At 38.8% G+C, this 13,876-nt stretch overlaps 1 protein-coding gene across 5 annotated transcripts in view; it reads right to left on the reverse strand.

Annotated features, from left to right (window-relative positions):
• Positions 1-5,026: 5,026 nt before the first annotated feature.
• fam168a (family with sequence similarity 168 member A) overlaps positions 5,027-13,876 on the reverse strand; it is a 23,004-nt gene continuing 14,154 nt past the window's right edge. For 2 of the 5 annotated variants that reach the window (XM_010770745.1, XM_010770747.1), the window contains exons 5-8: positions 11,541-11,683; positions 10,662-10,875; positions 10,019-10,145; positions 5,027-9,827 (exon numbers count right to left, since the gene is read on the reverse strand). In XM_010770745.1, coding sequence (XP_010769047.1) covers positions 10,033-10,145; positions 10,662-10,875; positions 11,541-11,683 — 470 coding nt within the window. In that variant the 3' untranslated portion in view covers positions 5,027-9,827; positions 10,019-10,032. The remainder of the gene's footprint in view (positions 9,828-10,018; positions 10,146-10,661; positions 10,876-11,540; positions 11,684-13,876) is intronic. The other 3 variants (XM_010770746.1, XM_010770750.1, XM_010770748.1) reach the window with 3 other exon arrangements.

Below are 13,876 nucleotides of genomic sequence, written 5' to 3' on the forward strand. Positions count from 1 at the left end.
GGCAGTCTATGTGTATTATATGATAAGAAAATAGCCACAACACACATTTAGAAAGCAGCACAACTTTATCTACCTGCTAGCCTCTTGTCAGCATCACAAAGCCATGTGACATCCATAAAGAGACTGTGTTGACAGTGTAAAAGTGTGAATATTAATGAGTGTTTTCAATAACTAGAGACTTCACTTTTGAGTATGCATGTTCAGTTATTTGGAAATATCAGAATATACAGGTAGAGCAGTGGGCAAATAAGATTATTTCTGAGGTAATGGTTGTGTTTTGAATCACATCTGGAAATGTTGTGACTGAGGTCAGAAGGAAACCACTGTTTACCCATGTCTGTGTTGTTTAACGAAAATATGTATTGTTGTATACGGTTTGCTTTTGACTTCAGTGTTGTGGTTGTTGAGTCATGTCATGAACACATGTTTTACCTCATGCTCAGTTTGCCTTCTAAAAATAAATGTGTGCTGGCCTGACTGACACTCACAATTAATCTGCCCTTCATGATTTAATCATTTCTTATCAACACAATTGTCAGATCAGATGGAGAACTCTGTGTTTCTCATATTGTTTTCGAGCCACTCCCTTATATTTAATTTATAACTTATTGCGTGTGAAAGATTAATTTGAACAGACTTGTGTTCCTCCAGCTGTCAAATCCACTCCTGGATAATTGGAGCATGAACACAGTATGTTAATACTGTGGACTTTCCTTTATAGAAATAAGTATAAAAAAAAAAGTGTTACGTGTCTTGAATAAAGTGTTTTCTTAGAGCATCCAACATTTCCCAACTCAGTTAATAGTGTGTGCTTGTGTGAGAGCAAAACAGTAACGTTTTTGTAAATTGTTGTAAGTGTTCACTGGAATGAGCCAATGCTGTAAAAATAGAAAAACAAGATGACTGATTATGTGTTTATCACAGAAAGAGTAAACACTTGGCTAGAAAATTGGCTACCATTACCATAGAGTCTAGACCACACACTGACATAACAGCCCAAACATGGTTGCTTTGCTAAATAAAAAGGGAAAAAAAGTTTGCTGCTCAAAATCCCTTAATAGGGACCCCTTAACTGAAAAAGTTAAGGATTAAAATATGGATATAGAATTATTTCAAGGTTAAATGTTAACACGTAAAGCATGAAAGACCAGGATAAGATGAGAAGGGGGACAAATCTATCAATCTATCTGCTTCCTTTTTCTGCCACCGACAGAGAAAATGAATATGTATTGAAGCACTTAGATGATTGAATTTCTAAACAGTCACTCAGCAGAGCACTTTTCTTCTGAATGAGCGTGTTCTTCATGTTGAAACAGAGACATGTGCAGACAGGGAAGTGAAGTTCATTTATTTTTCGGAAACAAGTTGCTCAAAGCTTAATCAGCAAATTTCGTAATGATTGTCAAAGATCATAGGAGCCTCTCTGATCCGAACACAAGTCATTTCAAGCCTCCGCCCTTCAGCTGTTCTTCAATAGCACTGCTAGAGAAAGCTTGAAGGACTTGTGACTGAGTGCACAAGTCACACTTTAAAGAAAAGAATGTGGACCTGATCCTTTTTAGCAACAGCCATGTATTTAGTGAGACTTCAGTGTCATGGAAAAATAAATCTGAATGATTCTGGTGCATTTCATAAATGCATGTTAAATAACTTTCGGAGTTCTGTTTAAGACGCATCTCTGCATTCTTCCCGCATGAGTCACCTCCAACGCTTTTGATTGCATGACACCACAAGGTGCAGGCTGTAGCGGGCATTGTGACCACCAGATGATCACTGGTTCAAGTCCTCACATGGACCAAAACATATATATATCTATGTCTAGACCTGTAGATGACACTGGCAAGGTTTAATTAGGAAAGGCACAGAACCCTCAACTGGTTCTCGGCACCGAAATCCAATTCGCTCTGACACCTCTCCATCAATGTGTGTGTTTATCAATGTGTGTATTTCATGCCTAATGTCTATTATGTCCTGTTTGTGCATGTGGGTATTTGAACTTGCAATGTATACCTGAATGAAAACCTGGGGGATTTATAAAACCTTCTCTCTCCTTCTGAACAAATGTTGTTGCGCTGCTCATCTTTTGATTGCCTTTTACGACTGCCATGACCGGTTTCCAAACAAAATACTTTAGCTGGAAACATGTTTTGTTAAGAGGGTGTGCACCACTTGAGCTAAATAGTTTTGAGTCCCTATTTTTACACTTTCTGCTGGATGTTTTCACACACTAGTAGTGAAATGCCCTCAGAGATGGAATGTTTTTACAACCTGCATCTGGTTTTTCCAGGTTGTCTATCGCTGTTTATTCAACTTTAAATCCCTAAAACAACTGTCTCATGGCAAAACTAATTGTGTGTGATTATACGTACATGCACAGTAAGCCCAGTGATGTTTGAGAGGGTCATCTTCAGCAGGATGTTGTGATTTGCCTGTTGTCTGCTTTAAGAGCTGTGTGTAGCTTGTTTGTGGCAGCCACACCCCCCTGCACTGACAGTACACTAGTATATACTTTTAACAAGTCTACCTTCAACAAGTTCACATTTCAGATCAACCTTGACAAATGAAATGGTAAACCTGGAGGGAACATAAATAAATATATTTGAAGTTTCAGAACCTTTCAGTTATTATAACACAGTGTTGTATGGCAGGATGTGAAAATGTCTTCCTTCCTATTGTTGCAGATCGTAGGGGGAAAACACGTACACGATGCAAAAATGCTTTAAAAGGCTGTACAATATATACTCATGGTAAAATGACTGTTATTTATTCAGATTATTTTCACATGTTTTCCTGTCCTGAATTAAAGGGTACGTACTGTGTTTACAGTATGCTGTTGACAGGCTATTGTCAATATTGAATGCTTTGACACACAAATCGACAAAATATACTCTAAACATTATTTCAAATTAAACTCCACGGATTAAAATGCAGAGACAGATCTGCAGATGCTTTGATGCAGAAGACACTGCGAGGCCATGTGTTGTGTGAGCTGACCTGCAGGATCCCAGCGGATGAATTAAGTCTTTAGTTACTCAGTAATGAACCTCTATGGCCACTGCGATCATTATCATTAACACTCGACGTCTCAACTACATCCTGACATTTCATAAAAATGTAATTCGCTTTTTAGTTGTTAATTTCTAAACATTCCAAAAAAGTCATTTCAAATTTTTGTACGTACTGTATTTTATTTAAATTAACCATGTTAAATACACTTTTATTCATACTTCTACCTGAAAAAGCTGACTTTTGAAAGAAGAAATAACAAATTTTCTAGGAAATGTAATATAGAAGCAATAACAACCCTGTTTTCATATTTGCTGCTAAAAGCTCAAATGGTTTTGAGAAGTGGTTAAAAAATGTTGAATTGATTCCATCCTTACAGTGGATTTAGTAGTAGAAGAAGTGGTAGATTTTTTAGCAGAAAGATAGTCTGGAGGAAGTAAGTAATACATAATAAAAATGTCTTAGTAATGACAAAGGTTAATAATTTCTTGGAGACAAATATGCATATTTCCTCACTTTGTTCAAAACCGACCTAATCTTCACACCAGTGATCAATTTCTGTTAACATTAAAGATATGAGACTGTACTGAATGTGTGTGTTTGGTGGGGCTTTGTGCATAAAGGAGGTGTGTGTCAGTGTGTGTTCAGTGTTATCTGTATGAGTGGTTGGAGTTGCACAACCTGGACGGATGTCTGCTGATGGATGGAGGGAGAAGTGAAAGGGTGAGTGTTCTGGCTTTTTCAGCCACAAAGGAAATTAAGATTTCTGCTTCTTCTATTCCAACGCAGAGAGACCTTTAAAAAAAAGCAGCGTAAACATTCAGTCAGTGTCCTTACGTCAACCTGTTCCTCACAAGAGAACCAGAAAGCATGGTTTTCTTTGGCCTAACAATGACTGAACTGAAGAACAGAACATCTGATGAAACGTGTTTTATGGATGCCATGCATTAGCATTTTCCGCCAGAATTACAATCCGCTACATGAAAAATTAAATATCTTTAATTATTTTGTGGAATAAAATGTATATATTTGCTAAATAGCTTTTATTCTAACATATACTTAGAATATTCAGCTTCCTGGTGTCAGTGCTTGTGCATTGAAAATATACATTTGCATAATCTCATTATTTGTTGCAAAGTTTCATTATTTGAAAAGCTTCGTCCTAAAGGCATTCAACCCAGATCAAGAGGATTACAACGAATGTTTGAAAAGGACTAGGGATGAGCTTTAACAATAAATAAATGATGCAATGTAGTTGACTTAAAGTCTACAAGTAAAACAACAAATAATTGTCTTAAGGACTTACCTCGCACACAAAGAAATGTACATACAGGATTCTCCTTATGCATCTTCCAAACACTCACATACAAATGATTTTTAATAATGCTTGTTTTAAATGTATGTTTGCTAATTTGCATTATTCTTCTTCACTTCCTTTGTTGCTCCAAAGATTCATTCGCATTAGGTGGCACTGCTCTGGTAAAAAATATACCACCAGTTAAGCTTATTCTCGACCTTGAAAGCACTTAACAAAAAAAATAGTACAATTAATATTGAAATTAAACTATCTCTGAAGGCATGACATACAAACTTTTATTTCTGACATTTAGCTTATAGGAAGACAAATACAATTCAAATTGCCAATTAAAAGATAATTCATTGATTTGTATGGGCTCTGTTTAAAAAGTTAACACTTCCCTTTGTTTTAATAAACTATGCTTGGTTTGTGACTCATGCAGAGATTTTCATTTTGCCAGACTAGCACGAAGTCACGCCCGTTAACCAAGAGCTTGTTATTTTTATAAAAGGTGAGATTGATTTCAGTTTTCATTTAAGGAAATGTGTTGCTTATGGGAAAAACAGTGTGTACAATCACTGTCATAAGGAAAGGTCGCCTTTAGAAAATGGTGACATTTGTTTCGGATTCGCTCAGTTTAATGTCATGTGATGAATCCCCAACTGTTTTATTATGCAAGATTTAACCTGCAATCCGTCGTGAATAAAGGACAACAAAACAATCTTCCTTTTATAGGAAATTTTAATAGTTATTCAATGTTCTACATTTTACAGTAAATATACAATTACAAACTTGGCTTAGTTATAGTACTCGATCACTAACTGATCTTAAAAAAAACCCCTCAACAACAAAAGAAAAATAAACATAAAAAAACAAATTAAAAAACAGATTTACACTTCATATCACAAGCCTGACGCTGGTCCTTCACTCTGGACCAAATAGCTAACATACAGTTCACTTCTCTCAACGCTGAACACACGTTGGGCTTCAGTTTCAAACACAACCTTACGGTAACAGATACCATAGCATGTGCAAACTGGGTACCAAACTAAAACTTCCAAAGATGGGATTGTTCCTAATACTCGATCCAGGGGGAGGGGGATACAAGTATGCTTTTTTTTTGGAAGACAAGGAATTTCCACTTTTTGCATCACATTTAGTGTGAAATTAAACTTAAGAGATATCTCGGACAAATTGAAATTAAAAAAGCTGCAGCAGAACATCGAAGACATTTAAGAGCCTACTACTTACTTTGATAGTAGTGTTTTAATTTAAAAACTAAGACTTAGCAACGGCAAGGCAAACAAAGGAAGAGAGAGAGAGGGGGGAGGGAAGGAGACAAGAAGTGGTGTGCATGGTTCTGGGTGCATTTTCACTGTCAAAGTGAACAAGCATTTTTGAAATGTACTAAAGAAAAAAAAAAAAGTGTAATCCTCAGTAAAATGACCGACTTTCAACATTTGGAAATGTCACAGGATAGAATGATACAGGAAAAAAGGAAAAGATGATTAAAGACCCATCATTATGACAACTTTGCCTTTCTCCCACTTAACACATTAAAGTGTTTAACTGTCCATTTTCACTTAAGTGCAAATTGAAATGAAGAGGCGGGGAATGGAGTGAATGAGGAGCAGTTTCTACATCCTGAAAACCAGACCTGCTCCGTTGCGTCTGCCTCTTTACGGGGACCCCACATAAAAAAAAGTTTTTTAAGAGGATTGGTCCGTAGCCCAGAAAGAAAAGCACTCTCTTAATAACGGTCAACTTAAAAAGATCAACCCCTCCTATAAAAACAAGTCTAAAATGGCATTTGAGAAAAAATATCTGGGGGAAAAAAGGACGTTAAATTTGGAGAAGACCGATACCCCCAAAAATGTAAAGGACACCGATAAATCATTTTTTTGGCTCAAAGCCTAGACCCATGGTGATTCAAGACTGCGTCACTGGCGACATCTAGTGTTAAAAAAGGCTCGGTGGAGGTTTAACTAACACCAAAAAAAAACGGTTATCGACATGAGTATCACCAATTGAATGACTATCATATAGTTCATTATGACTGCTACTGAGACGGGGTGGTGGAGATTGCAACGGTCGTAGAGAAGGAACAAAAACATGTCGCTGAGAGCAGACGGTTTAAGAAGAAAGGTAGACGTGGACATGAGAGGGAGCAGAACTAGTGATCAGGCATCATTGTGCATCCCTGAAATGTGAATAACTGAGTGTTTGAATGGTTGGTGGGATGCAAAATGGCCTCTGGAGTGAAAGTAGGACAAACATGGAGGATACTGTAAGAAAGGTAAAAGTGAGACAGGCAATATGCATCAACAAAGTGAAGATTCAGCATTAGGGAAACACAGATTCACAAGAAGTTAGACAGAACAAGAAGTTCACCAGAGATGAAAGTAATCTTTACCGTTTGAAATATGGCACAGAACAAAAAAGGGCATTGAGGCTGAGGGTTTCCATTCATCATTAAATACATCTTTGCACCAACAAGACAGCAAAGATGGTCTCCTAAAGCATCATGGTAGCCTTTCCACAGTCAAACAAATGTAGGATTTGGTGTCAAGAATCTCTGCAATTTGTTGACGGACATTATCTAAACGTCTCCCCCTCCTCGGTGACAGATATGTAGAGGACAGAGATGTAGAAAAGGTAAAACAAATAAAATATTAAAAGCACAAACAGTAGCTGCCACACTGATGCAACCATGCTTAGCTAGAAATACATTACTGTACCACTTGCTGTATAAATATACTGCATTTCTTTTTTTTTTTTACCTAAAGATCCAATGCTATAGTGAGTTACACCTGAATATTATGCATACCCATATGCTCAATTTACCAGAGGGAAAGAAAAAACAATTTAATTGAGAAATACTGATAGTAGTGGTTGGTTAAATAAATCCTAATGACGAGTAACATTAACGCTGTCACAAGAAAACCTACTTCCTGTATTCTTTTCAGGTTGAATAAAAACACAGATGTTGGGCACTTTAAGACCCGATAACATCCACTTTATATCTTCAGAAATACAAGCGTTTTTTCATCCGACAGCGGCATAATGCAATATCTTCTTGAGAATTAACCTACAAGTGTACAAACATCTGGACTAAGAATAGCTCAAACACTCAATCTTATTTATTTTTTAAATTACAATATAAATTGCTCCTCCCTCCTTCACTACAAAGCCTAGGTACCTGTTACTTAGCATTAAATGATGGTCATCAAGTTGGTTTTTTTCTCATGTTGTGCAACATTTCCTCACAAAGTTATTCAAAACCCAAATGTTTGATATGTTCTACCTCTCTTCTTAGCATTAAATGTACTTAGTATTGAATAGAGACTGCATACAGAGCCTGTTATCCACATTAGAGATTACAACAAGCATTTCAAAAAAAATAATCAATTCCAAACGCTGATAAAATATTAACTGTGTGAACAGTTGGAGGCATTCCCTCTTATTTTATTGCAATATCAAACCAACTTCATCTACATACCTGCGCAGTAAATGCTTTTGTTAAACAAATCTGTACGCTACAGATTATGAAGCGGTGATTTCAATCCTTTTTTCTGTGTGAATCCTGAAAAATCTCACACGCCTCACCTAAATATTGAACCCTACCGTCACTACTGTAGGTTTGTAGTGTTATTAAGATGGGTCACCATACTGCTTTTGCACATACACGCTTTCACATGAATAAGCATAAAAAAGGCAACAGAAAAAGGCTGTATATGGTCCTTTTTTCATTGGCTCAAATATTATCCTCATCTGAACACTAATTAAGATTATGCTGGATTACAAATGGTGGATTATGTTTAAATGCCAGTAAAAGCAGATATGTGTACATTCCAAAACGTTTGCAATAAGGATATTATAGACTACTAAAAAGTCTGAAATCGACCTGGAATAAACCGGTTCAAAACTAAGAGGCTGAGACACTTGGTCATCCAGGCTCTGCACCTTGTGTTCATGTCTCAGACTGTTGTAACCACCAACACGGACACCAGCGCTCCTGAATCACATGGCACTAGCCTCAAAGTTCAAATCTGGACTCGGAGAATAACAAATAGTCCCTATGGCATGGACTCTGTGTCTACACATCACAGCCTTCTGATTGGACCTTTTCAGCACTGGACTATGAATTGAATCGTATCCATCTATCAGCACATATTTATTAGACTGGGCCATTAATTCATGAATATGTAAGAGTCTAGGTTTTCCACTTTTTTGAGTGTTTGGTTACAAAATCGTCACCTGGAAGAGAAAAGGGAGGAGGAGACGAAGTAATCACAGTGAGGAGTCAATGTACAAAACATGTAGTGCAAAAATAGCATATTGTGTGGTCTCTTGCAGGTAAGAAACACAAACTCAAATGTCTTGTACCTTGAAATGAACACACCTGACTGAGTATGTCATCTCCTCCTCCCTCCTTTTGGTCTACTCTCCACATCTTGTCTCCTGTCTTTGCGCCAATACAATCCCTTTAAGCTCCTCCTCTGCTGTCTGCCATGCACACTCAGAAATCCATGTCATGTGTGTCTGTGGGTGCTTTTGTGTGTGTTGATCAGTAACAGCAGAACTGAACATATTGTACAGTAAGTGCAACTAAATGATCATGTGGTGTCCAACACATCACAGGAGCCCCTGTGTATGTGTGTGTATGTGTGTGTGAGAAACTGTGCACGACCACCCACGACGGTGACGTGGTTAATCATAAATATTCCTACAATTTGAAATGCATTGACCTACACTTAAGGTTACGATTTTGAAAGTGTCCCATCATACTAGCCTGCATGAAGTAGGTGATGTGTATCATGCTAAAGCGGACGAATTGGGACACACAGCTGGATGGGTCAGTAAGCGCTCTGCTCGTAGCACTCGTACGGAGATAAACGACGGGGGGGGGGATGGACTGACTACTGCCGGATAGACAGCTATGCGCTGGAAGACGAAAAAAGAATAAAGAGGAAGAAAGTAACAAAGGCAAGAAAGAATATCAAGAAGTCAAATAACCTGAAACCTAAAATGCTTAGTTTGTTCAAACCCTGTGCTGACATCTAGTTCTTAGAAGTTTGGCAGCATAAGTCAATAAGTGTTTGTAGTGACTGACGGAGAAGATAATGAGGAATAAGTGCCTGATATTTTCCAGCCAACTGAGCAGCAGGAAGGACCACACACACCAGCACAACACAAAACAGGAGCAACTGACACCCGTGATTGGTCAAGAGTCCTTCTGGAGTTCCAATGACAAACACATAAAAAAAAATTAAAAAAAGAGGACATCAAATAAAAAAGCCATACAAAATAAGGTAATGACTGGTTGGCAAATGAACAGAGAGAAAAAAAATAAAAGCAGCTTTTGTAAAAACGTTAGAGAATGTCGCGTACTAACAATAACAATAATAGTAAAGTGGCTGTTGCACTTTAGTTTTGTTCTTGCAGACAGGTGCCGAGTTCCCATGGTTACCAGTGGGAGCCCGGGTAAGATTTGAGCAGTTGCATACGATGGTGGACTCCAGATCTGGTGGGAGAAGAGAAAAGGAACACCTTAGTGATTTATTAAAAAAGTGACCTCTACGGAAAAGAGAGGAGAACAAATGAAAGGCAGCGCAGTTTGTTCAAGTCAGGGAGACAACATAAAAAGGATGGGAGGAGGGAGTGTAATAAATGGAGGAGAGAACAAAGCAAACAGCAGGTGGGGCAGACACTCACATGATGGGTGGGCTCTACCAGTGGGGCGGGACGTAGCTGTACCCAGGTGTCCCTTGGGGCCTGTAGGTTGGTACAGTTACCGGGTGTCCTCCAATCTGGGCGTGCTGAGGCGTGGTCAGCAGGGTCCCTACAGGAAGTTAACAACACCATTAATGAGATCAGTTATTTATTTATCGCTCTGCAGAACAGCTATGAAGGTTTCAGTTATTGCTGTACAGTATGAATTGACCTTTTATACATTTGTTTTTAACAGTAAATCAAGCATTTGGGTTTATTTCCCCCAATTCTAAGATTGTGTTTTCGCTAAACATCTGCTGATTTGAGTTAAGGTCTCGAGGTTAGCCCCGAAATAACTGGCTAAAATTGAATTGATGATCAAAATAGTTTCCATTACATTTTCTACATCGACTAATAACTGAATTGCTTAACTTCTAGATGTGTTGGTACAGTCAGGTCTGCATATCCTAACACTGCTGTTTTAGGATATGCAGACCTGACTGTACCAACACATCTAATCCATCAAGAATTTCAGCAAAATCACAAGAGAAGTCTTAAAAACAACACATTTAGTGAGCAACAGTCAAGAGGTAAGCAAAGACGTCAATGCAAGCAAGTCATCTCGGAAAGTAGAAATAAACTTAACATGTTGGAGCCAGGAGTCTGGCCGTACCTGCACTCATGGCCATGGTTGTCCCAGCGACCATCCCCATGGCAGCCATGCCTTGGTTGCGAGGAGCCTGTACGGGGACGGGGGCGGGGTAGAGGGCCGCGGAGGGGATGCTGTTGGGCTGCACCACGGTGGTGTGATGGATCACATGTGGCTGAGCCGCATACACCGGCTGGGTGTAGTACGCTCCCTGAGAGGGTGGAGGAGGTGTAAGGTTTATAACGCTTAATGTTTTACCACTGCATTAAAAAAAGTATACAGAAAACTCATTGGCGTTTTTCATTTTTATCTTTCCTCCAGCCTCTTTTTTTTTTTAAACAACCATTCAACCATTAAAACAACCAAATTACAAAAGAACAAAATGAGGCCTTTGTCGTTGGCTTGTCGTGTAATTGCATCTCAAACAAAGCCGCTGTGTTTCAGGCTTGTTTCAGTATCATTTGCTCACCAGGGGTTTCCTGTGAAATTGCAAACTAAATGGACTTTCTGTTTGTGAGGTTTGGTTCTTGGAGCTCACTGTGACAGTTAACCAAATGGGTTCTTTGTTCAAAATAAATTGTTAACATGCCCATAAACAAAACAAAACCACCCATAGCTCAAATTCAAAAGACTTCTACTTTGTTAATGGCATTTGTAATGTGTTTCTTTGTTTAACACTGCATTTCATAGCTGTGATGTCAAATTGCTTAACCTTATGGTACCAATTCACTATAAAATGTGTGCACTAATGAGAGGGAGTGAAATGGCCCCGGCAGCTGAGCAGGTGCAACACGACAGATGTGATCAACATTCTTCAGAGTAGAGAGTGTGTCTCTAAGGAAATGCTGTCAGGTGTTATTCACTAAGGTTCCTTACCTGTGCGTATAGGTTCTGCTGAGGGTAGGCACTGCGGATGGGGTACATGGCTGTTTGGTACGGGGTGGGGCTCGGGGTGTAGGGGGGGGGTGCTCCATTTGACTGAGTGGGGGGCACTTTGTATTGGGTGCCTGCTGAATATCCTATAATAGTCAAAAGAAATAAAGAGGGGGGAAAGAAAGGAGGATTTAGAAATATAAAATCCAGGGATAGTGGATTTCAAAGTATTTGTTCCAAATGTATTCGATTCATATGTACAATATCATATATACATTTTCAAATTGGAGAACTTGCTCCTATCCGTGTCTATTTCTTTGTCGGATGTGTATAGAGTATAAATATCCCTTTGGCATTTCCTACAAACTCCACCAGATGGGGGACTGGTACCATCTTTTAATGGGAATTGAGGATCAAACACCACAGCAAAGGGTTCTGTCTTAAAGTGCTCATGTAGTGGTCTTACCCGGGCCTCGGAAGATAGCCTGCCGTGTTGCTTACTGCTAAAGACAGTACTTCTATAGTTAGTGTATGTGGAGTATAACCACCTTCTGATTGAAAATGCACAGTCAAAAAACCTCCTAACCTTATTTGTGAAAACATGATTTAAATTTAGGCACTATTTAACCGACACCACGATTTAAAAAGGTCTGAAAGGCTTGAGGTCTACTGTAGGGCGGTGAAGGCATCTGGTTCAGACCGCAGCACTAGTGTGTGCTGTAATGTGTGCGGGGTGCAGTACCTCTGAGCCGCCACGGGGAGGAGCCTGAAGGTCAAACATGCTACTAGCTAGTCGCTGCTGCAGAGCTTATGAAAGCGCTTCCCTCACACAAGGACGAGGGAACAAAGAGATGCTGGGGCTGCTACTCGTGTCTAAAAGTGTGTGTCTGTGCAAATTCACACACATGCACGCGGGGCATTAAAGGACAATGGTGTGTGACAATTACACAAAAGCCTGATAGAAAAGTGTTTGTCTCTGCGATGGTCTTGAGAAATAATGACATTGACCAAGATGTGTTCCTAATGAGCTGGCTGTCTTGAGGTTGTCTGTGGCACGCAAACTAAAGACATACATTTCCCCATACAGAATGCCGTCAAACATTACCACTGCTGATTTTAACGACAGCTACAATAATGAGCCTCCTTTGTTTGAACAAGCTGTTTGTGCCTTGCTTAAGCACACCTGATTTTTTTGTTAGACTTCCTAAAGATAAAACCAAACTGGGGGAGGGGACGGGATGAGAGGGGCTTCAAAGCACCACAGATGAAATCTACAAAACCGCCCTGTCTTGGTTTGATACTTTCAGGAGAATTGGAACGAATTAAGCAGCCATTTCCTTTCCTCATTTTTTTTGTCTTTTATCGATTGATAGTAATTCTACTTTAATACAAATATGTTTTTGTTTAATTGATTTTTTAAATTCTTTAAATGAAGAATTGTTATCTTAATCGAACAGATTATATTAGCTCTTTTAATTACTCTTTTTTTGTTACCGATGTTCCATCCCATCGCTCTGCCTGGTACCATCTAAGTAATAACTTTGTTTAAAGTCGCCAACTTCACCCGATCCACAAGATCTATCATTTACCTTTGAACAATACGCTTTCTTGTTCTCCCTATTTTCAGTTCACTGATTGGGTATTTCAAATTGCCTATCTGAAATTGGTGGTAAAGGTGTTGTGATTTTGAGTTTAACATTGTCACTCTTTGCAAATAAATATTTTTGGATGAATTCACGTGATGAAGTTTGCTAATAAAACTCACCTCACTGGGACTGGAAATGTGAGACTATTAGAAATGATCAACCTTCTTTCTAGACATGAATTTGTTGTTTTGGAGCTTTCAAATCTTAAATGACGTTACTTGCTTCAGGCAAATTCATATCAAACAAGGAAAAGAAGCCTCAAATACTTTTAGGAGACGGGTGGCTTCTTAGTATTACACGCAGTTGAACAAGTTTTAACATGTGACACCTCATTTAATATTCATCAGGGTATATGCAGGAATCCTGAAGTCACATGTCATTCCTTTTAAGACCTTTTTTAAGACCCTTTCCACACATTTTAAGACCTCATCGCCACTTTGAGTTTTAACCGGTTACATTGGCAACACTTTTACCTCACTTGTCCTTCCTCCTTATCTTCTAACCATTTGGACGCAGACTTGCATTTCCCCATAACGATGTTGTTTAACAACCGGCGTAAACGGAGCTTTGCGCGCTATCAAGCAGTGAGCGTGCGATGTCCTGTTCAGATGACGTCAAATCCAACGGGATGCCATAAATAAACTACACAGAATCACACTACACACCTACGCAATGATTACATTCAGGCAGACT

Source organism: Notothenia coriiceps, unplaced genomic scaffold, assembly GCF_000735185.1.
Source record: "Notothenia coriiceps isolate Sejong01 unplaced genomic scaffold, NC01 NC01_scaffold00009193, whole genome shotgun sequence".
NCBI classification, from domain to species: Eukaryota; Metazoa; Chordata; class Actinopteri; order Perciformes; family Nototheniidae; genus Notothenia; species Notothenia coriiceps.